The sequence below is a fragment of the Spermophilus citellus genome, assembly GCF_964194105.1.
Source record: "Spermophilus citellus genome assembly, chromosome: 14".
Classification (NCBI taxonomy): Eukaryota; Metazoa; Chordata; class Mammalia; order Rodentia; family Sciuridae; genus Spermophilus; species Spermophilus citellus.
In genome coordinates, this window is record NC_138194.1 from 104,979,461 (window position 1) to 105,006,445 (window position 26,985).

General features: G+C 59.1%; 2 protein-coding genes across 18 annotated transcripts in view; both read right to left on the reverse strand.

Annotated features, from left to right (window-relative positions):
- Window positions 1-4,557, reverse strand: part of EPPK1 (epiplakin 1) — a gene marked incomplete at both ends in the record, with an annotated part of 78,393 nt that extends 73,836 nt beyond the window's left edge. The window contains one exon of the mRNA XM_081266387.1: window positions 4,369-4,557. Within this exon, the coding sequence (XP_081122513.1) occupies window positions 4,369-4,557 (189 nt within the window). The remainder of the gene's footprint in view (window positions 1-4,368) is intronic.
- Window positions 4,558-4,731: 174 nt separating this feature from the next.
- Window positions 4,732-26,985, reverse strand: part of PLEC (plectin) — a 56,141-nt gene continuing 33,887 nt past the window's right edge. For 15 of the 17 annotated variants that reach the window (XM_081266025.1, XM_081266024.1, XM_081266016.1 and 12 more), the window contains 27 exons: window positions 26,545-26,711; window positions 25,871-25,986; window positions 25,683-25,789; window positions 25,483-25,602; window positions 25,315-25,410; window positions 24,924-25,051; window positions 24,585-24,678; window positions 23,769-23,923; window positions 23,358-23,667; window positions 23,196-23,273; window positions 22,959-23,120; window positions 22,657-22,761; window positions 22,233-22,328; window positions 21,661-21,786; window positions 20,642-20,794; window positions 20,398-20,552; window positions 20,185-20,311; window positions 19,896-20,079; window positions 19,651-19,808; window positions 19,348-19,526; window positions 17,680-17,818; window positions 17,234-17,590; window positions 17,074-17,157; window positions 16,791-16,895; window positions 16,599-16,697; window positions 12,220-15,600; window positions 4,732-12,097 (listed from right to left, as the gene is read on the reverse strand). In XM_081266025.1, the coding sequence (XP_081122151.1) occupies window positions 5,894-12,097; window positions 12,220-15,600; window positions 16,599-16,697; window positions 16,791-16,895; window positions 17,074-17,157; window positions 17,234-17,590; window positions 17,680-17,818; window positions 19,348-19,526; window positions 19,651-19,808; window positions 19,896-20,079; window positions 20,185-20,311; window positions 20,398-20,552; window positions 20,642-20,794; window positions 21,661-21,786; window positions 22,233-22,328; window positions 22,657-22,761; window positions 22,959-23,120; window positions 23,196-23,273; window positions 23,358-23,667; window positions 23,769-23,923; window positions 24,585-24,678; window positions 24,924-25,051; window positions 25,315-25,410; window positions 25,483-25,602; window positions 25,683-25,789; window positions 25,871-25,986; window positions 26,545-26,711 (13,185 nt within the window). In that variant the 3' untranslated portion in view covers window positions 4,732-5,893. The remainder of the gene's footprint in view (window positions 12,098-12,219; window positions 15,601-16,598; window positions 16,698-16,790; window positions 16,896-17,073; window positions 17,158-17,233; window positions 17,591-17,679; window positions 17,819-19,347; window positions 19,527-19,650; window positions 19,809-19,895; window positions 20,080-20,184; window positions 20,312-20,397; window positions 20,553-20,641; window positions 20,795-21,660; window positions 21,787-22,232; window positions 22,329-22,656; window positions 22,762-22,958; window positions 23,121-23,195; window positions 23,274-23,357; window positions 23,668-23,768; window positions 23,924-24,584; window positions 24,679-24,923; window positions 25,052-25,314; window positions 25,411-25,482; window positions 25,603-25,682; window positions 25,790-25,870; window positions 25,987-26,544; window positions 26,712-26,985) is intronic. The other 2 variants (XM_081266013.1, XM_081266021.1) reach the window with 2 other exon arrangements.

Sequence of the window (26,985 nt, forward strand, 5' to 3'; positions counted from 1 at the left end):
AGTACATGTGAGACGTATGGTCCAAATTTGCCTTTTGTACAGAGCCTGATAGAAAATATTTGCTCACAACCCCTTCCTCCTAGCGATTGGATTTCTTTAGCCAGATTGTGTCTGAGCAGGAGATGTTACGTTTGTGGAAAAAATAATCATTTTGCGCGCAAGTGTCGCATGCGCGGTTTTAAGTTCAGAGCTCCATTTACTAACGATAATAGATATTGCAGGACTCAGCGCCACGCAGTAGATTCAGATGGCGCGGATAAGCCCGCCTTCTTGTCATCATTTCCGCCTAGCTGGAACGCAAACTTCCGGTCGGCCCGCCCCCAGGACGAAAATGAGGAAGTAGGTGGTCGCGCAATGTGACGTCATCGCGCCGACCTTGGGGGCCGCCATCTTTACGAAAGGCTGAAGGAGAACAGCCAGGCTCTTCTTGCCTTTCCACATGAGGAAACAGCGGTCCTCAGCCCCTAGCCCTTCCGGCCACACGAGGAGACTGCCACAAGAAGACCCTACTGACAGAATAGGTCCTCACCAGTCACGGAACCTGCCAGCATCTCAACCTTGAACTTCACAGCCTCCAAAACTGTGAAAAGTAAATTTATACTTGTTTAAAAATTATGGAGACGGTGGCATTTTTTTATAGCAGCAGGAGTAGACTAAGGCATATAACAAAAAAATACATCTGGATTGGGGGTTCGTGTAACTCAGTGGTAAAGCATATTCTTACCATACCTGAAGCCTGGGGTTCCATCCTCAGCACAAAAAAAAAAACCATTCTTTTTTTGTTTTAATTTTGTTTTGTTTTAGTGGTAAACACAATACCTTTATTTATTACTTATTATTTATTTTTTATGTGGTCTGAGGATTGAACCCAGGGCCTCACACATGCTAGGCAAGTGCTCTACCACTGAGCTACACCCCCAGCCCATCATGATTATTCTTTAGAGAGAGGTGTTTCTTAGACCCTTAGTGATCCTCAAGTTAAAAGTCTGTTTTAGGGTCAGGGATGTGGTTCATTGGTAGAGTGCATACGTAGCATGTATGCCGGGCTCTGGCTTTAATCCCCAGTACTGAAAATAATCAAAGTTTGTTTTAAAATAACATTCATTGGGGCTGGGGATGTGGCTCAAGCAGTAGTGCGCTTGCCTGGCATGCGTGCAGCCTGGGTTTGATCCTCAGCACCACATACAGAGATGTTGTGTCTGCCGATAACTAAAAAAATAAAATAAAATAAATATTAAAAAAATTCTCTCTCTCTCCCCCTCTCTCATTAAAAAAATAAAATAAAATAAAATAACATTCATGTATAGGGCTGGGGTTGTGGCTCAGCAGTAGAGCTGAGAACCAGGAATTGAACTCAGGAGCACTCAACCACGCAGCCACATCCGCAGTCCTATTTTGTATTTTATTTAGAGCCAGGGTCTCACTGAGTTGCTTGCTTTTGCTGAGGCTGGCTTTGAACTCACAATCCTCTACCTCAGCCTCCCCAGCCATTGGGATTACAGGTATGCGCTATTGCATCCAGCCTCAGCTATTATTTATTTAATAATAATAATAATAATTATTATTATTTTAGTTTTAGGTGGACATAATACCTTTTTATTTTATTTATGTGGTGCTGAGGATCGAACTCAGGGCCTCACACATGGAAGAAGAGTGCTCTACTGCTGAGCCCCAGCCTCAGCCCCCAGCTATTATTTATTAAAAGCAAATCTCTCCATCTTTCCTCCAGGATCTTCCACTGGACCTTCAATTAGATGTTAGACTGTTTTGTCATATGACCTCTGCCTCTTACCCATGTTTTCCACCCTCTTCTTTCCCTGGGGTGAATTCTGAGTAATTCCTTCAGATCTATCCTCCAATTCACTAATTCTTTGACTATGACCACCTATTGTTTAAGCAGAGTCTGGCTAAATTGCTCGGGTTGGCCGTGGGAATCGCAATCCTCCAGACCAGCTGGGAATCACAAGTGTGTGCAACCACACCTCGCTTCCACTGAGTTTTTGAATGTTGTCATTGTATGTTTTGCTTCTTAAAGTTCTATTAAATTCCTTTATGAACCTTAGTTCTTTTGGACAAAATCTTACTTCTCACATTCTAAATCTTCTTTATTTCACAAATACTCACTATACATTCTTTATTGAATACTTCCAATGCACCCAAAGCACCAGTCCTTCAAGTTCTGCTTGTTTCCACGTGTCCTATAATTTTGGATTGTGAGATCATATTTGAAAGCCCAAGTTTTACCTCTGGAATCCTGTGAGGTTTGGGCAGGGGGCAAGTCCTCCAGAGAAGATTATAGAGGCTCATCTCAGATACTAGGCCAAAAACCAATCTGGGTCTTTGTTGACTTAATTTCTCCGCCTAGGGCTCTCCAGACCATGTAGGGAGAAGCTCCCAGAGATGAGCTCCTTATTTTCAGGCAGTGGTGGGTATCCGACTCCAATGGCCTCTAAGGAGTGTGCTTCCAGGACAACTCTTGGTCCCCCGGAGATTATAAACGCCTGGTTGAAGGAGCAGACCCAGAGAGAACCCAGCACACTTTCTACCCCCAGATGCCAGTGGTTAGGAGTCTACGTTTCGGAGTGTTATCACAAGCAGAGGCATCCAGGTCCAAGTCCTCACTTGCTGCTCCCGAGGATCTGTTAGAACCCAGGGCTTTAGGTTCCAGGATCAGCAGCTTCCTTGGGGGAAACATCAGCCCCACTCTGAAGCCCTGCTTAATTTGCACCCCAAGGATTTCCTTCTCTTCTTTGTGACTTCCAGTATGAACCTGAGAGGACACCCATTAGGTTCTACCTAGGGGTATGGAGGGAGTATACTCGGGCTAGCCCCATCACACCACTATGCCCATGGAATTCTCACTGTGAAAGCAGGCGCTGCTGACCATCCACTCAACTCCACTGGGGTTCAGTGTGTCCATCCCCAGATGCTGGACACTAGCATGCACCCTCTTCTAGAGCACTGCCCTTGGCTGATAAGAGTTGCCTCATCCAGAGATGCCCGGGGGTCAGTTGCCTGTCTCCAGAGGCAGCCTGCAGCCAATGGCTGCCTGATGTGGCACGTATCAGCCCAGATCGGTCTCTGGAGAGGACAGCCTCTGAGGTGGAACGCTGCTCCTGGGAGCTGTGGGTCAGGCTACAGCGAGGCTCAGGGGAGCCCACATCATTGCCAGCCCCCACGCCCTTCCTGTGGTGCTCCCCATAGAAGCCACGGCACTTGAATCACCATCTCAGGGAGCTGGCCTAAGTCAGAGGGGCCTGGTGTTGCTCAGGAAGCATCCTCCTCAGAGGGGAAATGAAGTCGGGACACCCACTGGCTGAAGGGAGCCCCCAGGTGAATGTTGTGGGTCCCAGCATCTATAGCCACGCCATGACAGCATTGAAATGTGCCTGCATGCAGACTGTGTGCCCTAAAGGGCAGTAGGGTACACAGAGCAGCTGGGGGGACCTGATCCACAAGAATGTAAGCAGACGGCTTCTGGGACCATATTCCTCACCCACAGGAGACTTTGCAATGGTGGTTCTCAAACGCTAACGGGCAGCCAGCACCTAAAGGGCAGGCTGAAATATGGATGGCTGACTCTGCCTGGGCCAGGAGATGCAAACCACACAGAGCTCCCAGCCACAGTGGCCAGAGGGCTGATGACCCTGTGCCCTCTCCCCAAGCAGACCCAGCTCTTCTCACCACAGCACATCCAGAGCTCCTGTTCCACCCAACCAGAAGGTCAGGGAGCTGTCACCTGGAAGGACAACCCTGATCGACAGTAAGTAGGGAGAGCAGAGCCCAACAAGTGCATGGTGACCAGGATTCGAGACCTTCAGGAGTGAAGGGCTGCATCTCCCTGCAACGGACACAAAGGAGGGAGGTACCAGTCGTGGCCCCAGGGCAGGGGTAGCAGCAGGCTAGATGTGCCCTCTCACCTACTTCTCTCAAGTCTTCCCAGAAACTGTAACCTGTCTGAATCCTCGTGCATCTCAAGTCCAGGACTTCATGCCCTGGGCCTGAGGAGTGGTGAGGCACGGACTGCAGTGGAGGCCGGCAGTTCTTGGTCCTCCAGCAGCTGCTGGGGGTGGCTGCTGAGGCTCACCTCCTCTGGAGAGCTGACCTTGGCCAACTTACACAGGGTTCACACTGCTCCCCCGTCCCTCAAAATAAAGTGTGTCTGGATAGCAAATATATATTAATGTGTTTGGTCTTTGGGGTTAAACTTTAGACACCCCTTGGGAGGAAATCACCTTTAAATGTTTTGACTGACACAGGTGTTAAGAGCCCACCCCAGAAGAACCTCAAGTGCCAACCACAGGCCCAGCAAAAGGGGTAGGCTGGCGGACAGGTCACTGCCTGGACCAGCAGCAGGTCTCAGCCAACCCATCTCATGGTGGTCCTATTCTGGGTCTCCAGCAGCCACCGCCTGGTGATGTTGTCCACCAGGTTGCGGTGCCTGCCCGCTGTGATGGACACCTTCTCTGTGTCCAGGATGCTGGCCACTGGGGCTGTCTCCTCAGTGGGGTCAGACCAGACCCACTGCTCAGGGCCACACTGCTCTCCAGCTACCATCTGGGTCCTCTTGCCCACGGACCTCTAGCCTCAAGCAGTGTCTTCACAGGTCCCACAGCTCCATCGTGGCCAAAATACGGCTAAGACGAGAGCCTGGATCCTGGAGGGTAGTATCTACCCTATTCCCAACACAGGGCTGAGACCAGCACCAAAAACCAAGGCAAAATCCATAGAAAGGTTGGAATTGCTTTTATTGAGGGGCAGACGCTGAAGGGCCCTGCCCATGGTCAGGTTAGTGTTCTGCCTGGCACCTCCACCAGCCACCAGCCCAGGTTAGTGGAACATGCAAAGCTCAGTCAGAGGGTGGAGGCAGGGGTGGGAGCTGCCAATGCCAGAGGCTGGCTAAACAGGATGGTGGCACTGGCCAGGTGCCTGGGTAGATAGAGCCAGTCTGCATCCCGGACCAAGGAGGGTGGGGGCTCCCTGGAAACAGAGTGGACAGGCAGCACCCAGGGAGGGGTTCCACGGGCTCAAGATACCACTCAGCCCCTGGTGGAGGGTAGATCTGCAGAACCCCAGCCCCGCCCAGCCAGAATGTCTGTCTCACACCCTGGGCATGGGTCCTCAGGGCTGGGTATGAGGGAGGACACAGAAGGCACTTACAAGGGGAGCTGAGGCTGGAAGGCTGAAGCCACGGGCCAGGGTCTTGGGAGTGACTCAGGGTGGGGCGGTGAGCTACAAAGCAGGGCTCTGACAGCAGCTTCAGGAGCTGGGCAGGAGGCTAGAGCCCAGCTAAGGATGCTGCCTCTGCAGACTGGACCCTCATCTTCCCATGAGGAAAGGGCTTCCATGGGCACGCCGAAGAGATGGCTGGCCCAGGACCCTTTCCTCACTAGCAAGATCCACCAGGCAAGAAGGCCAGTCTGGGAAACACGCTGGGAAGAAAATGCTGGCCCAGGGTAGAAGCCCTGAGAGAATCTCTACTGACAAGACTGACCCCGGCTGCCCTCAGCAGCTCGGACTAGCAGATGTACACACCAGGGGGGTTGGCTTACAGGGCTGGGGGTCTCACCCAGACAGAAACCTCCTATGGGAGGAGGGGTGGGCTGGGGGCCCAGCTCTGGGCCCTCCAAGGCACCTGGCTATTGTGAGTGGCAGGTTGAAGTGGGGAGATCCGAGGGGGGTGAGGTGGTCAGCGGGGCTGGGCTGGCCCCAAACCCCAAGTTACAGTCTGTCTGGACAGCAAATATATATTAATGTGTTAGTCTGGTCTTTTTGGTTAAACTTGAGGCACCACTTGGGAAAAAGACACCTTTAAACATTAAAGAAAGACCCCAGCACCTTGGCGGGGAGCCTGGCCACATGCAGAGCGGGAGGGTGGGATGCAGGCAGAGGGTCAGGCCACTGCAGACTCAGGGCTCCCCAGGGAGGTGGAGGAGCCTGAGGCATAGCGGCGGCCATAGCCCGAGGAAGAGTAGGAGGAGGAAGAGAAGGTCATGGAGAAACCAGAACCAGTGGCATCGAAGCTGCCGCGGCGGGAGCCAGCCCGGGAGCCGGTCCGCGAGCCGGTCCGCGAGCCAGCAGTGGAGCCAGAGCCGCTGACACTGTAGGGGCTGTAGTAGCCCTTGCTGGACTGGGCAGAAGCCTCCAGCAGCCGCAGCCCTGTGCCCTCCTCCACCATGCTGCGGTCCAGCGCGTCCTTGTAGGAGATCTTGAGCTTGGTCTTAGGGCAGGTGAGGTACTTGGAGTACGCGCTGACATCGCGCAGCTTCTGCGCTGTGCGGGCATCCACAGTGCCACGCTGCAGGGCCTCGTCCAGAGGCACTCGGCCCGGCAGGTCAGGCTCAATCAGGCCACCTGTCAGGTACTGCACCTCCAGGAAGCGCTGGCCTGCCTCGTAGTACAACCAGCCCTTCTTCAGGGCCTGGGCAGCTGACATCTTGGTCTTGGTGCGTGGGTCCTCAAAGCCACAGAAGGCCTTTTGGGCGAGGTTGATGCGGTCCACCATGATCTTGTCTACTAGGCCTTTGTTGACAGCCTCAGTAACGGGGAAGCGCTCCCCAGTGCTGGGGTCAATAATGCCCCCAGTGCAGGCCTGGGCCTCCAGCAGCCGCTGCCCGGTGATGTTGTCCACTAGGTTGCGGTGCATGGCCTCTGTGATGGACACCTTCTCCAGCGTCTCTGTGTCCAGGATGCCAGCCACTGGGCCTGTCTCCTCAGTGGGGTCGGACCAGGAGGCCAGCTGGGTCCTGGAGACTGCGGGGCTGATGGGGTAGGAGGAAGATGAGCCCACCGAGGAGGAGCGGGAGCGGAAGCCACCGGCATTGCCTGAGAGCATGTCAGCAAACTCAGTGATGGAGAGTGTGCCGGCACGGTACTGGTCCAGTGCTGACCGGTCAATGAGGTTCTTGGTGATGGCATCATCGATGTCATACTGGCGGCCTGAGCGGCGGTCAATGATCATGGACTTGACCACACCGTCTGAGGAGGAAATAGTGATCTCCTCCCACTCACACTCCTGCTCAGACAGCTCCAAGTACGTCTGGTGGTCAATGAGCCCCTTGCGGTAGGCCTCATACACTGACATCTCCTTGCCTGTCTCAGGGTCCACGATCACAACGCGGCGCTTGCGCACAGAGGACTTGGAGGATGTCTTGCGCTCTCTCTTTTTCTCCTTCAGCGGCAGGAGGCACAGGCCTGTCTGGGGGTCAGTGATGCAGCGTTCCATCAGCTGCAAGTAGGTGAGATTCTCCTCTGTGTTGGGGTCAAAGAAGCCCTTGGTATCATCTGAAGGGTCAGTCAGGATCTCATTCATCTCCTCATCAAAGAGGCCACGCTTGTAGGCCACCTCCACAGGTAGCCGATGGCTCTCCTCAGGGTCGATGATGCCACCTGTGGCGATCTGGGCCTCCAACAAACGGATGCCATGGTCCTTCAGGATCAGGCCCTTCTTCATGGCTTGGAAGAGAGAGATGAGCTTCCCAGAGTAAGGGTCCTTGTAGCCGGTGACGGCACGCTCAGCTGACAGCAGCTTGTCCTTGAACTCAGGGCCCACGATGCCCATGCGCACAGCTTCCTCCACGGTCAGCTTGAGCCCCTTGATGGGGTCGATGACGTAGCCAGTGGCCGCCTGCGCCTCCAGGAGCTCAAAGGCCGTGCCAGGGCGAATGATGCCCTTCTTCATGGCCTGGTACACGGAGAGTCGCTCCTTGGTGGCATCAACGAAGACTCCTGCAATGCAACTGGTGCCCTCAAGGAACTTCTGCAGGTTCTTGGTGACCTCCTCAATGGAGGTGAGGCCCTCCTGCAGCTGCAGTGCCGTGGCTTCATCCATGACCTGTGAGCGCACCAGTTCCTCCACGGTGATCTGCTTGCGCAGGCCACGGAAGGTCAGTTTGCGGGCGTCTGAGAGTGGCAGGAGCATCTGGCCGCTGCTCTCGTCTCGGCGACACCGCCTGAGCAGTTGCGTGTAGCTGAGGCGCTCATCAGTAGAGGGGTCCACGTAGCTGCGCACCTCGCTGGGCTCCGACAGCTGGTCGTGGGTGTCCTTGTTGAGGTAGCCACGCTGGTAGGCTACCTCCAACGGTAGATGGAAGCCCAGTCGGGGGTCCACAATACCTCCTGTAGCCAGCTGGGCATCCAGCAGCCGCAGGGCCTCCTCAGCAGGGATCAGCTCCTTCTTCATGGCCTGGAAGAGTGAGATGGTCTGCTCCGTGTAAGGGTCACGGTAGCCAGTCACTGCCCGCTCTGCTGAGAGCAGCCGGTCATGCAGCTCGGGGCCCACCAGTCCCTTCCGTACAGCCTCATCCACAGTCAGCCTCTCACCCTTCACTGGGTCCAGCAAGAAGCCGGTGGCCGCCTGGGCCTCCAGCAGCAAGCGGGCCACCTCGGCACTTAGCAGCCCCTTCTTGAGGGCCTGGTAGATGGTCAGCGTCTGCCTAGAGCCAGGCAGGTAAACGCCAGCCACCGAGCCTGTGCCATAGAGGTAGCGCCAGGCAGACTCTGCCTCCAGGACTTCACGGAGGCTCTTGGTGCCCTCCCGGAGGAGGTTGTAGGTCTCAAGCGAGATGATCCGGGCCTCATACAGGTCCTCAGCAGTGAGGCGGCGGCGCACATAGTCATAGGAAGTAAGGTTTTGCTGCCGGATGATCTCCGTCTTCTCAATGATCTCGATGATGATAATGATCATGCGCTCCTTGGTCACCCGGCCAGCCTGGAAGTCAGCCATCAGCCGGGCCCGCTGATCCTCAGGGATCAGGTCTGACTGCATGACCTCCCACAGGGACATGGTGGAGCCACCGTGGCTGCCACCACCAGGGATGTCAATCTGTGTCTCCTCGAACGCCCTCCGGGTCTCCTCCTCAGTATACACCTGAGTGGTCTCCACCACTTCAGCCTTCTCTGCCCCTTTCAGTGGCAGGAGGCGCAGGCCCGTCTCGGGGTCCTCCACACAGCGCTCCAGCAGCTGCAGGTAGGTGAGGTTCTCGTGGGTGTTGGGGTCAAAGAAGCCCTTGGTGTCGTCACTGGGGTCCGCCAGCACGCGGCTCATCTCCTCATCGAAGTAGCCGCGCTGGTAGGCCACCTCCACAGGCAGGCGGTGGCTGTGCACGGGATCAATGATGCCTCCAGTAGCAATCTGGGCCTCCAGCAGACGAATGGCATGCTCCCTGAGAACCAGGCCCTTCTTCATGGCCTGGAAGAGCGAGATGGTGGTGCCCGAGTAGGGGTCCTTGTAGCCGGTGACAGCCTTCTCAGCAGACAGCAACTTCTCATGTAGCTCAGGGCCCACAACACCTGCTTTCACTGCCTCATGGACATACAGGCGCTGGTTCCGCACCGGGTCCACCAGAAAGCCAGTGGCTGCTTGGGCCTCAAGCAGGAGAGTGGCTGTGCTGGGTCTGAGCAAACCCCGGCGCATGGCCTCGTAGATGGTCACTTTCTCCTTGGAGTCCTCCAGGTAGATACCAGCCAGGCAGCCACTGCCCTGTAGCAGCGTCCGCACGGAGCCCACCTCCAAGAGATCCTTGACAGAGGTCCTGCCATCCTTGAGCTGCTCAAACTGGGCCCTGCTGAGGATCCTGGCAGCCAAGAGCTCACTGGCTGGCACAGGGGCACGGAGGCCAGTGAAGGACAGTTGCTCCTGCCTCTTGGTCTCTACCTCCTCGATGATAGTGATGAGGATCTTAATGACCTTCTCCACAGTCACCTTGCCAGTACGGAGCTGCCGCAGCAGCTCCTGCCGCTGTTCCTCTGTGAAATACTCAGAGCTGATGAGCTCCCACACCGTCACTGTCCTGCCTTTGAAGCTGCCCATGGGGACTTCAACCGTAGCCTTCTCCAAGGTCTCACGGGCCTGAAGCTCAGAGTAGACCTCCTCCTGCTGGGCCCGGGCAGCCTTCTCTGAGAGTGGCAGCAGGCTCAGCCCAGTCAGCTTGTCAGGCCGGCACCGCTGCTGGAGCTGGCCATAGGTGACTGGCTCCCGTGTGCTGGGATCAAGGTAGACCTTGGCATCCTCCCTGGGTTCCAACAGGGCCCTGCTGGTCTCCTTGTCCAGATGGCCCCGGGTGTATGCAACATCCAGGGACACGCGGTGGCTCTTGCTGGGGTCCACAATGCCACCTGTGGACAGCTGGGCATCTAGCAGGCGCAGGCCTTGTTCCCGAGGGATGAGGCCTTTCTTCAGAGCCTGGAACAAGGAGGCAATCTGCCCCGAATAGGGGTCCCTATAGCCTGTCACAGCCTTCTCAGCCGACAGCAGCTTCTCATGAAGCTCAGGGCCCACCAGACCAGCACGTACTGCCTCATCCACAGTCAGCCGGGCACTAGTGGCAGGATCAATGATGTGCCCAGTGCCGGCCTGGGCCTCTAACAGGGCCACAGCCACATCTGGCTGCAGTAGGTCTTTCTTCAGGGCCTCATAGATACTCAGCTTCTGTCCTGCCTCCTCCAGCCACACACCTGCAATGACACTGGCACCCCGCAGGGCCCTCCGCACAGAGTCCGCCTCAGCCACCTCTCTTACAGAGCGCTCGCCCCGCTGCAGCTGACGGTAGAGGTCGTGGTCGATGATCCCACTTTCTAGCAGTTCGGCAGCAGGCACCAGGGCACGCAGGCCCTCAAAGCAGAGCTGGCTCTTCTGCTCGTGCTCCTCTACGACAGTGATGACAATCTTGATGATCTTCTCCACTGTGATGCGGCCTGTGCGGAACTGCCGCAGCAGGTCACGCCGCTGCTCCGCTGTGAAGTATTCTGAATTGATGATCTCCCAGATGGTCACCGTCTTGCCCTGGAATTTGCCAAATGGTGCAGACACAGTGGCCTTCTCAAAGACATCCCGGGCCTCAGAGTCAGTATACACCAGCTCACCACCCTTGGCAGCCTTATCTGTGAGTGGCAGGAGGCACAGGCCCGTCTCAGGGTCCTCCACACAGCGCTCCAGCAGCTGCAGGTAGGTGAGGTTCTCGTGGGTGTTGGGGTCAAAGAAGCCCTTGGTGTCGTCACTGGGGTCCGCCAGCACGCGGCTCATCTCCTCGTCGAAGTAGCCGCGCTGGTAGGCCACCTCCACGGGCACGCGGTGGCTGTGCACCGGGTCGATGATGCCGCCCGTGGCGATCTGGGCCTCCAGCAGGCGGATGCCGTGGTCCCTGACGATGAGGTCCTTCTTCATGGCCTGGAAGAGCGAGATCTGCTCTCCAGTGTAGGGGTCTTTATAGCCAGTGACAGCCCGCTCAGCAGATAGCAACTTGTGGTGCAGCTCAGGGCCCACAACACCCTCCTTCACGGCCTCATTCACAGTCAGTCGTCGATTCCGCACAGGGTCCAGCAAGAAGCCTGAGGCTGCCTGGGCCTCCAGCAGGATGAGAGCGGTGCCAGGGCTCAGCAGCTGCCTCCGCAGGGCCGTGTACACACTCAGCTTCTCATTGGTGGGCTTCAGCAGCAGCCCGGCAATGCTGCTGCGGCCCTGCAGGTATCGTTGCACATCCCGACGCTGCGCAAGCTCAGCCACCGTGGTGTGGCCCTGCACCAGCCGCTGCAGCTCCTCTGGGCTCAGGATGCCAGCCTCCTGCAGCCGCTGGGCTGGCACTCTCTGTCGCAAACCCTCAAAGCTGTGCTCGGGCTCCACCTCCACAGTTGGGCCATCGGGTGCGTCCCGGCCATTGGGCAAGGCCTTCGTGGCAGCGATCTCCTCAGAGTGTGCTAGTGCTGCCCGATGCTCCTCCTCTAAGCGCTGCAGCCGCTCACGCAGCCTCTGGTTCTCCTCAGCCAGCAGCTTCTCCTGCTTCTGCCGCTGCTCTTCCAGGTGCTGCAGCTCCTCCTGCTTGCGACGTACACCTTCTTCTGCCTCACGCTGCCGACGCCGGGCCTCCTCCATGCTGGCCATCAGCTGCTGCTTCTCCTGTTCCATCTGCTGCTGCTGCCGCTGCTGCTCCTCACGGAGCTGCTGTGCCTTCGCTACCTCGTCCTGGAAAAGCTGCTCTAGCTTAGCCTTTTCCTGCTCAATGAAGCGCTCCCGCTGCAGCAGGCTGTCCTTCTCGGACAGAAAGCTCTGCTGCAAGGCCTGTGTCTCCTGGAGCATCTGCTCTTGCTGTACCGTCTGCATCTGCAAGAGGCAAGGAGCGGGGAGGCAGCAGTCAGGGAGAGCGGGGCCCGGGGAGCACCCTTACCTTCCCCCAAGGACACACCCCACCCCCCGCCTGCCCATCTGTGGAGGGAGGGTGGTACCTCCTCGGACTTGAGCTGCAGCAACTTGGCCTCCTGCTTCAGTTTCTCCTTCTCACGCTCCAGCTCAGCGATGGCCTCCCGCAGGCGCTCAGCATCATGGTCACTCTGCTGCCGCTGGATCTCAAGTGTCTGTACCAGTGTCACCTTCTCCTGTGTGGCGAGCTCAGTGAGGTGCAGCTTCTCACCAATCTCCTCAGCCTGCTTCCGAAAGCGCTGGGCATCCTCCTCGGCACGGGCCTGGGCCCGGCTCATCTCAGCCACGCGCAGCTTCAGGCGCTCAGCCTCTGCACTCATCTCCAGCTGCCGCTGCCGCTCCACCTCCAGTGTCCGCTGGAAACCCTGTGTCTCCTGTGCCAGCTGCTGAGCCATCTGCTCCTTGTCCTCCTGCAGCCGTCGAGCCTGCTCCTGAGCAAGCTCTTTCTGTTGCTGCAGCAGCTCAGCCTCAGCCTTGAGCCGTGTGGCCTCCTGCACAGCCTGCATCTTCTCCTTGAGCATTTTCTCTGCCAGGACCCGCTGCTGTGCCAAGTCTTCTTCTGCCAGCTGCCGTAGGCGTGCTGCCTCCTGGGCTGCCACACTCAGCCGTGCAGCCTCTTCTGCCACCTGCTTCATCTTCTCAGCCTCCTCTTCCAGGAAGCGTTGTGTGTTGTCCTTGTCACGCAGGATGAGCGCGCGGTTCTCGGCCTCGATCCGTGCCTTGAGCTTCCCCAGCTCTTCCATCTGCACGCGCACAGAGAAGAGCTCCTCCTCCACCTGGCTACGCTGGCGGGCTGCCTCTGTCACCTCCGCCTTCAGCCGCTGCAGCTCCTCATCAAGGATGCTCTTTTGATGGTCAGTCTCCTCCAGCTGTAGCCTCAGGGTCGTCAGCTCCTGTTCCACCTGGGCCTTCTGCCTCAGCGTCTGCTCTGCAAACTTCTTGTGCTTCTCCATCTCTGCGTCAGCTGCCTGCTTCTGGCGCAAGGCTGCCTGTTCTGCCTGTGCCCGTCGTGCTGCCTCCTGCTCGGCTTCCTTGCGCAGCTTCTCTGCAGCAGCCTGTGCCTGAGCCCGGACCTGCGCCTGCTCCTCTGCAGACTGCTTGAGCCGCTCAGCTTCTTCTACTTGCCGCCGGGACTGCGCGGCCTCCCGCTCAGCCTGCTCCCGGGCCTCCTCAGCCTCCTCAGCGGCTCGCCGTGCAGCCTCTGCCTCGCCACGCAGTCGCTCCAGCACACTTTGCTCCTGCTGCAATGTCTGCTGCAGCTCCTGCTCACGCTGCTGCACCACAAAGGCATGGGCCTTCTCCTCTGCTTGCAGCCGCTTCTGGGCAGCCTCTTGGGCCAGCTGCAGTTGCCGAGCCGACTCCTGTTCTGCTCGCTCCCTCAGGCGCCGGGCCTCTTCCACCTTGGCCTTGAGCCGCTCTACTTCCTCCAGTGCAGCTTTGCGCTGCCGTGTGGCCTCTTCCTCAGCCGCCAGGCTTTTCTGTACGCGCTCCTCAGCCTCACGGCGCCGCTGCTCCTCCTCAGCTGCCAACTGCCGCTGCCGAGCAGCCTCCAGCTCTGCCTGCTCCTTGCTGCGCAGCGTGTCCTCAGCATTGCTACGGATACGCCCCAGCTCCAGCTCCAGCTCCGCCTTGCCAGCAGCTGCCTTCTCAAAGCTCACCTTCAGTGCCAGAATCTCCTCTTCCACCTGCCGCCTCTGGCGCAGTGTGTCCTCCACCAGCCCCTTCTGCCTCTCCAGCTCGCTCTCTGATGCCTTGCGCAGCTGAGCCAGGCGCTCCTCGATGTCAGCCTTGTGCTGCGCTGCCTGCTCCTCCAGCCGCCGCCGCTGGAAAGCCTCATCTTCGGCCAGCCTCCGTAGGCGCTCATTCTCTGCTTCCTTCTCCTTGAGCGCTATCTCCGCCTCTGTCTTGAGCCTCGTGGCCTCGCTGATGGCGGCCAGCTTCTCAGCAAGCACCCGCTCTGCCTCGGCCCGCTGGCGTGCTGCATCCTCCTCGGCAAGCTGCCGCTGCCGCTTAGCCTCCTCGGCCAGGGCCCGCAGGCGAGCAGCCTCCTCGGCCAGCTCACGGAACCGGCCAGCCTCTGCCTCCAGTCTCTGCTTGGACTTCTCACTGGTGTTACGAGATTCCTCCTCCGCTCGAGCCTTGCTGGCCAGCAGCACCTCCATCTCTGCTCGCACCTTGGCCAGCTCAGCCTCCAGCTCCTGGCGCTTCTGGTTGGCCTCAGCCGCCTCTCGCTGCAGCCGGGCCAGCTCTTCCTCCAGCAGCTGCCGCTGCTGCTCCCCCTGCTCTGTCTCAGCCCGCAAGCGGATCAGCTCCTGCTCTGCAGCCAGGCGCTGCTGTGCGGTACCTTCTGCCAGCTGTCGCTGTTTCTCCAGCTCCTGTTCTGCCAGCTCCCGCTGCCGCACGGCCTGCTCCTCTGCTTTGCCGCGCCGCCGAGCCTCGCGCTCTGCTTCCTCTTTCTGCTTCTCAGCTTCGGCCTGGGCCAGGCTCTTCTGCTGTGCCACCTCCTCTGCCTGCAGTCGCAGTCGCAGTGCCTCATTGGCTTTTAGCTGCCAGCGTTCCAGCTCCCGTTCGGCTTCCTCACGAGCCCGCTCGGCCTCAGCCTGTTGCTGTGCCCGCCGTTCAGCCTCTTCCCGCAGCTGTGCCACCGCCACATGCTCCTCCTGCAGGGTGCGCTCCAACTGTGCAGTCTTCTCCGCGAAGGAAGCACGCTTGCTCTGCAGCTCCACCTCTGCGCTGCGCTGCGCTGTCTCCAGAGCTACCTGTACTTGGCGTGCCCGCTCTGCCTCAGCCTGCCGCAGCTGCCTCTCCGCCTCTTCGGCCTGCAGTCGCAGCTCCTCCAGAGCCTGCATGGCCCGCTGCTTCTCGCGAGCAGCCTCAGCCTCAGCCTTGATGCGCAGGGTGAGTTCTGCCTCTGCTTGCCGCTTACGCTGGCTCTCATCCTGCACCTGCCTCCGCAAGCGCTCAGCCTCCTCCTGTGCCTGCCGCTTCTGTGCTTCCGCCTCCTCTGCTCGTGCACGCAGGGCCTGCAGCTCATCCTCAGCCCCGCTGCGCTGGCGCTCAGTCGTCTCTAGCTGCAGGCGCACGACCCGGATCTCCTCCTCGATGCGCAGTCGGCTGCGTTCAGCTGCTTCCACTTGCCTGGCCTTGGCCTGGAGCTCTGCCTCTGAGCTCTGCCGCAGATGCTGCAGCTCCTCTTGGACACTACGCTTCTGCTGCTGTGCATCCACTGCAGCCTCCTCCCGACGCGCTACCTCCTCCTGCATGCGCCGCTGTAGTTCTTGTGCCTCCAGCTCCGCCTGTGCCTTGGCCTGGGCATGCGCCTCAGCCAGCTGCCGCTGCTTCTCCAATGCGGCCTCCACCTCAGCCAGTCGCTCCCGCTCCTCTGCCCGCTGTTGCTCGGCCAGCCTCTGTGGCCACAGCAGAGAGAGGAAGAGAACCAGAGACAGCGTGAGCGTGGGGTGGGTGCAGGCACTCACGTGACACGATACCACCACAGTTCACTTGGACAGCGCGGTGCGGGGGAATCAGGGAGAACAGAGGTCCCAGCCCAGCCAAGGAGATAGCGTGCACCCGCCCAGGGCACTCGGGCAGCGAGCGCAGCCAGCCCCACCGTGCTCACCAGCCTGGGGAAGGAGGCCCAGGCGTCCTCCCCTCTTCCCGCAGATAGGCGACGGAGACAGACGGACAGGGAGAGAGAGAAAGAGCAAAGCAGGAGGCTCGCAGAACCTGCAAGCCGCACCCACCACACAGTCCTGCCTGAGATCTACCTGGCACTGGCAGAGCCTGGCTGCCACCATAGGGCCCCGCTCCCCAACAAGAGGCCATTCCCAAAGCCAAGTGGGGTGGGTCAGGGTGAGGTGGTCAGGGTGAGGCAGCCAGAGCAAAGGCAGTAGCATGGACAGAGGCAGTTAAAAAAAGGGATTCTCAAACCAGCAGACCCGAGCCAAGAGGAGGTAGGGCCACAGGCGGGCCCAACAGCTGGGTCACCTGGGAGGTGGGGAGGAACTGGACAGTGAACACCCTGCTCAGACAAGGCACCTTGAGAGACACCTCCCAAGCCCCCATGACCTAGTGTCCCCTGACTGTTCCCAGAACAAAGGGCCAAGTGGAACCAGTGCGGGGTGCCCAGGGAGAGTGCCCGGGAGAGCCGACAGAGGCAGGTGGGGACAGCTGCGAGTGAAGGAGAAGGGAGGCGCCAGCCACCATGGAGAGCAGCACAGACCAGGCCAAGGTGGGACCTGGGTGAGGGCAGCCGAGCTAGGGGAAGGGGCACTGGGTGGACCAGGCAGGAGGGGAGTGAGGACAGCTGCCCTAAGTGGGCTCAGACAGTTTCTGTGAGCTGTATCTGGGGCAGGACAGGAGCAGGAGGGCCCTCCCCACCCAGCCCACACAGCCCCAGCCATACCTCCTCCTCCTCCATGCGCCGCAGTGTCTCACTGACGAACTTGATGTACTGACCAGTAAGCGTGGTCAGCTCACTGTAGCGTGTCCGCAGGTCCACATACTGAGGCGGAAGGGCGACAGCCAGTCAGCTCTGCCCCACCCTAAGGCCCACCCAGTCCTCATCTAGGTTAGTCTTGGCCTGCCCCCATCCTACCTCCTGGATGACACTCTCTGATCCAGACTGGACCTTGGGCTTCTTGGCTGGGGAGGCCACTGGTTCAAGCTGTGCCTTGTAGGTGACCAGCTGGAGCTCATAGTCCTATGGGAGGCATGGTAGGATTGGCCATCTGCTCTGCCCTCGTGGCCTATGCCTGCCCCCACAGCAATCTATAGGGTTTCCCAGCATGGCCCAGGCTCAAGTCCAGAGCCCCAGGTCTACCAGCCTGGCAAGCGTGTCCTGGGATGGGGGTCTTAGCACAGATGGCTGGAGGCCTCACCTTAATGGCATTGATGTACTGCTTGGCGAACCTCTGGCACTCCTCAACCTTCTCACCGTGGCGCTCAATCTCCTCCAGCAGGGCCTGAGAGGGGTTAGTGGTCAGCACAGACAGCTATAGGACACACCCTAATGCCTGCCTCTCCCAGACCCTGGCCTACCTTCTCCTGACGCAGTTGCTCTCGCACAGCCTGAATGTTTGCCATCGGCACAGCCTGGATCTGCTCCTGCCGCCGCTTAGCATCCTGCAGCCAGGCGCTCAGTGGGTCTGCACTCTCACGATAGTAGCGCAGCTGGCGGCCCAGCTGTTCAAGCTCACGCTGCCGCACCTCAGTCTGGGCCAGCACTGCCTGCCAGCGCTCTAGCAGCTGGGTGACCCGCTCACGCCAGCGCTCCACCTCCACGTCCCGCTCACCATGCCGCTGCTGCAGCCGCTCACCCACTTCCTGCGCCCCTCGCAGCTCATCCCTCAGGGCATCAAACACAGGCTGCTGAGCCTCTGCCTGGGCCCGTAGCTTCTGTTGGGCACAAGAGGGGTGGATGCTGCCTCAGCTGGGGCCCCCGCTATCTCCCTGCCCCCAGTGAGGCACAAACCCTGGCACAGTACCTTTAGTGCAGCCTTGGTGGCCTCGAGCTCTGGGAGGGTGGAAGGCACAGCCTGGGCCTCCTTAAGCTGCTCCTCATGGGCCTTGAGAACTTCCTCAGCCCCCTGAGTGCTGCGGATCACCAGGCTGATGGTCTTGAGCCTGGCAGGGAGAGTGGGGATCAGAGCCAGGACAGGTAGGCTCTACAAATAAGACTAGAGCCCCAGGGAGCCACTGAGTGCTTCTGGCAAGCCCAGACCCAACCTGAGCAGAACCCTGCTGGTCAGCTAATCCCGTGGTCACAGATTTCAGGGAGAACAAGAAACTTGAAGAGAAATCTTGGCACAGAGCTACTTAAAGCTCCAGCCTGAAGACCTGCAGAGCAGATGCTCCAGCCAGGAACAGCAGACATCAAGATCCTGGGGCAGTCAGTTTTGGTTTTTTTTTAGTTGTAGTTGGACACAATATCTTATTCATTTCTATATGGTGCTGAGGATCAAACCCAGTGCCTCACACGTGCAAGGTGGGCGCTCTATCACTGAGCTGCAGCCCCAGCCCCCTGAGAGTGTAGTTCTAGTACTCCAGCAAAATCAAGACTGGCTGAGGGGGACCTCATACCCAACAGTGATATTTCTCTCAAATACTGTGTTGGTATTTGTGACTAAAAGGAAGACAAAGGGCAGAAGCACTGTTTGTAATATAGCAAGCAATAAACGCTGAAGGCCCTGGAGTCAGGACGGACAAGGCAGAGACAGAGAGAGATCTCTTATTACACTTCTGAAAATTAATTCCTATGAATGTGTGACCTTTTATGTGTCTGCATTAAGGTGCACTGAAGTAAACAGCAAAGGAAGAATAGAAGAGGCTGGGATGGGGTGGGGCAGGAGGGCAAGTGGAAGAGGCAGAGCACCGGCATGGGCCCTTCACATCACCAAGAGCTCTGGGAAGAGCCTGATGGGAGGAGAGTGGGGAGCCAGGAGAGCCTCTTACTGCCCAGTCCCTCGACTCTCTTACCCACTGTCTCCATTCCAGAGCTCCTCCTAGGTCTTCCTCCCCAGCCTCCACCAAGAAATCCTTCTCTCAAAATCACAGAGGCCCTCTGTGAGGCAGGCTCTCCCTCCTCTGAACTTACTATCCTGGGCCATTTCCTGGTGTTCCTCTTCCTCCAGGCTTGGGCCACACTGGGAGCCAAGGCTCCTCCTCAGCCCCCCTCTACCTGTACCCCTTCTGTTCACAACTTGGACCACTCTCTGCTCTAACCCCATCTCCCTGACTCCTCACTGAGTTGCCTGCTGACCCTCCAAGTCTCCCCAGATCAGTCAGGAGCACCCATCCTCTCCACCCTTCTCTCCTCGTCACATCCCACAAAACATCATCAGGACAGAGTTGGGCTGGGGACACAGCTCAGTTGATAAAGTGCTTGACTCACATGCACAAGGCCCTGGGTTCAATCCCCAGAACCACACACACACACACACACACACACACACACACACACACCTCACAAACATCAGACTTGGACTCTCTGCCACCCCCACAGCTGCCATGCCAGTCCGAGATCACCATCTCCCAGCCCCGTCATTCAATGTCCCCAACTCATCCAACCACTCTGTCCTTCCTCTGCTTAGAATATCCCTGACGTCACAGGCCTCCCCAGAGCCTGGCCCAGCCCAGTGCTCGCAGTCACTCACTTCTCCAGGTAGATGGCAGACAAGCTGCGGACCTGCTCCAGCTTGCCAAGGGTCAGCTCCAGCTCTGAGCGCAGAGTCGGGGCAGCAGGTGACGGTTCAGGCAGGGCCAGGACCTTCTCGGCCTCGGCTGAGAGTCGGGCAACCCCCTTGCCCAGCCCTTCCACCTCAGCCTGCGCTTTCTGAGGAAAGATCGGGTGGGGACACACTGATGAGCAGAGCCCGACACCAAGCACCCCCTGAAGGCTGAGGGAGGGGTAAAGTGGGATGGAGAAGCAGAGCGATGAGAAAGGGGACAGCGCCTGCCTGCTGCTCGGCGATGCGCTGGGCACACTCCCGCGCAGGCTCTTTGTCTAGTGGCAGCCGAAGACGGTGCACAGTGCGAGCCTCACAGGCCTCCAGCTGCAGCCGGACGTCCCTGAGCTCTGAGATGCAGCGCTGACAGCGAGACTCCTCCTGCTCACCTGAGGACACATGCCGGTCACTTGATGGCTGGGCCCACTGCCTGCCTGCCCGGCCCTGCCCACACACCAGCCGTGCCCACCCCATACCCTGCTCCAAGCTCTGTAGCAGCTGCTGGTAATGGCGGCTACAAGAGCTGTACTCGCGTTCTGCCACCAGCCGGTCCTCTGGCCCAAAGCTGCCAGCATCCTGGCTGTCCCGCAGGAAGGCCTGGTAGTGCACCTCCAGGCTGCGCAGGGCTTGGCGCTGTTCCTCAGGCTTCAATGTGCGGAACTGGGGGTGGACACGGGGTTAACGTGGGATGAGGCTAGCTGGCTCCCCACACGACACCACTTCCTCTTCTCCCCCAGAAGGTCCATGGCCAGTGGGCAGTCATACCGTGACCAGGGACCAGGAACGGATGAGCTGCACATCACGGCTGAGGCTCTGCCATGCCAGAAGGCTCTTCATGTCCACATGCAGCTGGTGCCACAGTGCCACGAGGGCCTGGTGCTGGGCCTCCAGCCTGGCAGGTCAGGGTCACAGTCAAGGGTTTTGAGGCCCTGCCCACTGTCCACCCCTTCCAGTCAAGGACCCCATAGGGCCACCCACCTGGTGATGGCTTCCTGGGCTTCCTGGTTGGGTGGGGGCACAAGGAAGCACACGGAGGGCACAGCAGCCTCACTGCCAGAGCTGCTAAGCACTTTCCAGTGAGATGGCTGAGCAGGGCCCATCAGCTGGCACTGGTCACCCTTGTGCACAGTCACCTGGGACAGCCAGAGGTGATGACAAGGTGTTCATGCTCGGGCCTCTACCCACCCTCTCCCTGGACCACCCCACCTGGCTCAGCCCTCACCTCCACCTGCTTGTAATCACACACAGCCAGCAGGGGCACATGGCCTCGGATGGGGTAAGCCGGGTTGCGAGGTTTCAGCTGCACAATGGCCTTGGCTCTCTTGGCCAAGCCAGAGAGGTGCCCCTTATACTCATTCAGCTGCTCCTTCTCATCCTGTGGAGAGGAGCAGAGCTCAGGGTCGACACATGCATATCTACCTCCAGCAAGCAGTAGACACCCCAGCACCTCCAGGATTAGGGACTGCCAGGACTGTGGGGCCTCCCTGATGCTGGCGGTGGAGACACTTGGAGGCAGGAAGTATGGCTGGGACAGGCCCCAGAGCTTGGGCCCCAAGCAAATCCTACTCCCTGGATCTGGACTGGATGCCCTACCCCTATCCCAGGTCACCCACTATGTCCTTCAGGGAAAGGGGTCTAGCCTAGCTCTACTCTGGCCCCTGCGGTGTCTCTCTTCTCCTCCCTCCCTTTTTAGGAGCAGGTCACTTGCCTCCTCCTGTCCAACCAAACCTCACCAAGGGACTGTCCAAGGCTGTGAGCTGGCAGCTGCACTACCTTCTCTCAGGTTGACATTGAGACTGAAGTCCCAGCCTTTACAGAATAGCACTTTACAGAACCAGCTGCCTCTCACTCTTCCCTCCATTACTGCTCACCCAAAGCACTGTGGCCCCAAGTGCTGCTCACCCCTGCATGCAGGCATCATGCCTAGCTGTTGTTCAGCCCTCCACAACCATGTAACCTGTGTCTACTCTAGCCATGGGGGCCAGAAAAACCAGCATTCATGCCCAATCATAGGACTGGTGATAGCCACTAACTTGGGCCTCCACCTGTGTAGGCTATAGGGGTGGGAGTTCACACCAGCTCCAGGCAGCAACCTGCCATCAGCCTCTCAGCTCATCACACACCCACCACCCTCATCAGGCCTCCCCAGCCTCTGTTGGTCCTCCATCCCCAACTCCTAGGCACCAGTGCAGCCCACACCAAGCCAGTCTGCCCCTGTGCTTCTGCCTGCCTCAGCCTCACCTGGGCATCTTGCAGCAGGTCCTCGAGCCGGGTGACAGTGATGGAGCGGTCACAACTGTACTTCCTTCGCCATGTCTCCTGTAGCTTTTGCAGCTGCTCCTCAGCCTCTCGCACATCTGAGAAGAACTGAGCAGGGAAGTAGAAGATCATTCAGGGATGCCCCAGGCCCCAGAAGTGGGGAGCAGACTGAAGGGCCAAGGCTGAAGGCAAGGAGTAGCAGAGCCCAAGAGGACTGGGGAGGACTCCTGAGTGCAGGAAGCAAGTGGGGCCATCGGGGGAGGGCGAGCAGTCAGGGGCAGACCTGGGAGCAATCGGGGGAGGGCGAGCAGTCAGGGGCAAACCTGGGGGCAATCGGGGGAGGGCGAGCAGTCAGGGGCAAACCTGGGGGCAATCGGGGGAGGGCGAGCAGTCAGGGGCAAACCTGGGGGCAATCGGGGGAGGGCGAGCAGTCAGGGGCAAACCTGGGGGCAATCGGGGGAGGGCGAGCAGTCAGGGCCAATCCTACTGCCAAGTGTGGTCCGGAGGCACCTTCAGAGTGCTGCAGCTGAGCCATGGTGGGGCAGGGGTCTCACCTGGAAGTAGGCAGTGTTCTCCTTCAGGTGAGCCTCAATACAGCAACACAGCTGTAGCATCCAGCTCCACTGGGTCTGCAGGGCTGCCTGGAAAGACTGAAGGACAAGGACCTCCTCAGATCCCCCACATGGGACCTAGGGAGGTACCCCATCCCCTCCTCACATACCCCATCTAGGACCAGGGTGGTCCCTATCCCTCTCCCCACCCACAGCTTCTTGCCAACCCCACCTGGGGCCCAAGATAGGTTCCCACAGCGCCTTTCCTTCCCCACCTCTGACCCACGGTAGATCCCTTGGGGCCCATGGTGGCCCCCAACAGCCCTACCTCCACCTAAGCGTCCACGGTATTGCCCCACGGCCCGCCCCCACACCCCACATCTGGGGGCCGGTGCTGGTCCCCCACAGCCCTGCAGCCCCACCTCACCTCCACTGTAGGCCGTGCAGGGTGGTCCTCTCGCAGCAGTCGGTCTCCAGTATTCTGAATCTCCTTGATTCTCTTTTCCTTCAGCTCCAGTTCACGCATAAGGGCCTGATGCCAGGGAAGAGGCTCTCAGGAATAGTGTTAGAGGCAGACTGGGGTCTGTAATCTTCCAACAAACACAATCCGAATCCTGTGCCAGCCTCCATGGAGCCTGAGCTGGAACTGACTGGCCACCCAAAGGCTCCCAACAGTGGGGCTGGGTGTGGGCAAATGCAAGAGGGTTCTGGAAGGCCAGACAGACTCACCGAGTAGCTCTCCTTCTTGGCAGCCATGTTGGCATTGCGGTCACTCCAGTCAAAGCCCACCTCCTCCTCCTCCTTCTCATTCAGCCACATCAGCTCTTTGGTAGCAGCTGCCACAAAGCCATGCAAGCTGTCCAGGAACCGGAGGCGGGCCTTGGAGGAGTTCTGCGGGCAGGCAGGGAGCATGTTAGCAGACTGCTGCCTGCCCACCTCCCCAGTCCCCGCCTGGTCCCCACTCACCAGCAGCTTGGCATACTGCAGGTCTAGTCGTCCCAGGCAGTCACGGAAGGCACCCCGGGGGGCAGGGGAAAGCTGGCCCTGTAGGAGACGAGGAGGATGAGAACTGCCGGGTTACCAGGCCCTTGCCCACCCCCTAACAGCCCACCCAAGGATGCTGCCCACCTCATCGCTGCGCGCCCGCTCGATCTTAGCCCGAAACTCCTCAATGGACTGGTGCAGGCCTCGGTGGCTACCAAGCTGTGCCTCCACACTGGGCAAGTCCACACCCCACTCAGCACTGTCCACCCGGCGCTGGTTTTCCTCCACCCAGGCCAGCAGGTCCTGCAAGTAGCGCAGGGTGGAGTCCTCCAGCTCGGGTCGCCTCTGTGTGCTCTGCAGGGTCACCTGGGTCACAGGGGCTGCCACGCCTGCCTTCAGCCGGAGGTTGTACTCGGTGCGGATGGCCACCAGGCGCTCATGCAGGCGGTACACCCTGGGGCAGCAGAGGAGTCAGGAGGGTTCAGACAGGCCCCAGGCTCCCAAACCCAGGCTCCCAAACCCAGGCTCCCTGGGAAGGGCACAGGCGGACCCCACCTGCGGTACATCTGCTCGCCCTGCGGGTGCCGCCCATCCTTAAGGGTTTGCACGTCATTGAACAGTAGCCGGATCATGCCATCTGCCTTGTCCAGGTCCCGTTCCACCTCCCCTGCCCGTTGTGGCCCCTTGCCTGAGGCCAGTAGCCGGACATCCTGCAAGGGGGTCATCTGTGACTCTGAGTCTGGCCACAGGGTCATCAGTCAAGGCAGCCCCCTTCACCCACTTCCCTAGCCTACAACCCAGGCCTCAGTTTACCCACTGCCCTGGGATCCCCACATATGCTCCTGACAAACTTGTCCACATATCTATACAGGCTAGCTTTCTAAGGGGTCAGTCCAAAGGAATCCTGCTAGATCCAAGGACCGAGGTCCTTTACAGGCTTGTCCACGGGATCTTGGGCCTCATCCGCCATTATCCACACTGTCACTTCTCTCAGTGGGATCCTGCCCAGACCCACACAGACAGCCCTGCACCTTCTGAGCCCCACACTCAGCCAGCAGTAGGCCTGGGCATCTCCCCACCACCCCTCCCCCAGTGTTAAGCTGCTTTTGGGATGGGGTGAGCCTGCAAGAGGGCAGAGCAGCCTCTTTGGTGCCCTGCCTGGTACAAAGAGGCCAGTTCTGCCCACAGCAGGAGATCACAGTTGCCCCCGCCCCTGCGTGGGGAGGAGCTAGGCTTGGTTTCTCCCTCCCAGTGCCTCACCCTGCCCACAGAGCCCAGTTAGTCATAGCCCTGGCTGCAGGGCAGGACTGGCTTGGGGTTCCTCCCACCTCCCAAGCCCGCCCCTCACTCCTCCCTTCCCCTCCCCCTCACCGACTGCAGAAGGGCGTCGGCCTGGTTCAACTGCTCCTCGCAAAGCCCAGCCTCCATCTGTAATTTGCTCACAATGCGCTGAAGACACTCCAGCCTGCAGCCCCAAACACAAGACCAGAGACTGTGAGCTGGTGGGCCCACCATGCCCCCTGGCCAGAGAGCAGCTCCCCTCAGCTCTGGCTTCCCTGCCTGCCTGGGGCCCACTGTCCTGCTGGCCAGGAACTCTGGCGCTTGGGTTCCCCAGCCTGGGGGGGATTTCCTCTCCAGGCAGTGACTCACCCTGGGGTGGCTTCCCTGCCACCACAAGGCCCCACCCACCAGCAGCCTCCCCACACCTACCTCTCAAACTCGCCCCTAAGCTGCTTCTCCCGCTCCAGAATGGCCACGTGTAGCTTGCCCCACTCCTTCTCCACATCCAAGGGGTGGTAGCCAGGGGGTACTTTGAGTTGGCCTGCTTGCACGGCTCCCTGAGATCAGGGACAGAACTAATAAGGCCCAAGCTGCAGATGGTGAGAGTGTTGGGCCCCGAGGTCCCTAGCCCTCCAAACTTGAAACAGCCCTGGTCCCAAAAGTTCAAGCCACACTCTTGAGGGGACCCCAGGCCCTGGGGCTCTAGGGAGCGGCACTCACCTCACCTCCCCAGGGGATGCCCCACTCACCACACTCAGGGGCACCCCAGTCACTTCCCTACAGCACACCCTACTCACCACCCTGGGGCACACCCACTTACTTCTAGGGACTGGTAGATGCCCTTGGACCTGTTCTTGTCTGCCTCCTTGGCTGGAAGCTCTGTCTCCTTAAACTTCAAGAACTGGCACCAAAGGATCTGTGGGGACAAGGGTTGTCAGCAGCCCTGCCAAGGCAGACACAGGACCCTGGCCCAAGTGGATAGGCCCACCTCAATCTCTTCAAAGTTGGAGGGGAACTTGCGCTCCTCAAAGGCAGCAGTGTGGTGCCGTATCCACTGCAGCAGCAGCAGCACCAGCTCCCGGTACTCCTGCCATCGAAGCTGCAGCTCCTGTGAGCACATGAGTGAGCAGCTGTTGGAGAGCAACGGGGCTCAAGACACACTCCCCACTCTCCCTAGGCATCACTCACATTAGCCCTCACCCCGTCCTGGGCGCCCGGCACACGGGGCATGGCGTCATACAAGGACGAGACGTAGGTGATGATGGACTTCTCATCAGGCTGAGGGACATCCACATCTGTAGGGGAGGACAGAGTCACGGAGCCTGTGTGGACATGGGAAAGGGGAAGAGGAAAGGAGGAGGGCCAGCAGCTCCTACCCTCGGGGTCCAGAAGCCGAGTCACTCCTAGGTCCCGCTCTGCTACAGAGAAGGCCTGGTCCAGGTTCTCCAGGTTGGTTTGATGGTACACCTTATTCATGTCGATGAGCATGGGCCTGCGGATGAAGGTGCAGGTGAGGCAGGCTGGGCCAGGGGCGTCAGAGTGACTCCTTCATGCACCCCGGCAGACACAGTCCCAACCCCATACTTAACCTGAAAAATCTGACACACACTAACACCCAGATCCTGCCCACACAGACAGACCTGAATGGACCCCACTGCCCCACCCCCCCAAGAGCCCCAGAGGCTTATAGTGGGGATAGTCACAGATGCAGTGCACTGAGTAGGGATACAGTCAACCTGGGCTCCCTGAAGCCTCCTTGCCTGTCAGGCCCCTTCCGAGGTGTCCACATGAGCAGGACCAGCACCTCACTGTCCCACAGGCTTCAAGGAACAGTGGTGCTCCTAAGAACTCAGGAAGAATGGGGCTGGGCCTGCTCACTGGCACCTCGCAGAGGTGGCTGCTGGCTGGCTGGCATTCATACCTGCAGGCTCCAAGTTCCCATCAGTGGCAGACATCCCTCCTGCCACCCTCTTTGCCCTGACTTGTTTGAAGTTGCCCAGCTGAGGTGCCCCAGACCCACAGCCCCCCTCCACCTGCTGGGGCCACGTACTTGTGCCGGTGGATAATGGCATTGAAGAGGCGGCCATCACGCCAGCTGGAAGTAAAATTGTCGCAGCGCAGGCCCTGGTAGCCCTCCACCATGCGCTGTGACCACAGCAGCAGCTTCTCCTTGGCTGTCATGTCCTCTGACTGCCCGCTCACCTGGATGTCTGAGATCTGCCCCACACAGTAAACAGAAGGCAGAGGCTCAGCTCTGGCCACCCAGGTTGACCAGCTGGCCACCCTGTGTGATACCCATGACCACTTGCATGGGAGCAGGGGTGGCTCAGCACCCAACTAGGGTATATCGGGGTCACCAGGCCCCAGGTGAGGTACAGTCGGGCCCCCAGGTTTCTTTCCCACTGAGATACACCACATGGAAGACCAAAAGCTCGGGCCACTCCAGCCTGCAACTGCCAGCCACAGAATAAGTCAGTGCCCCAACCCCACT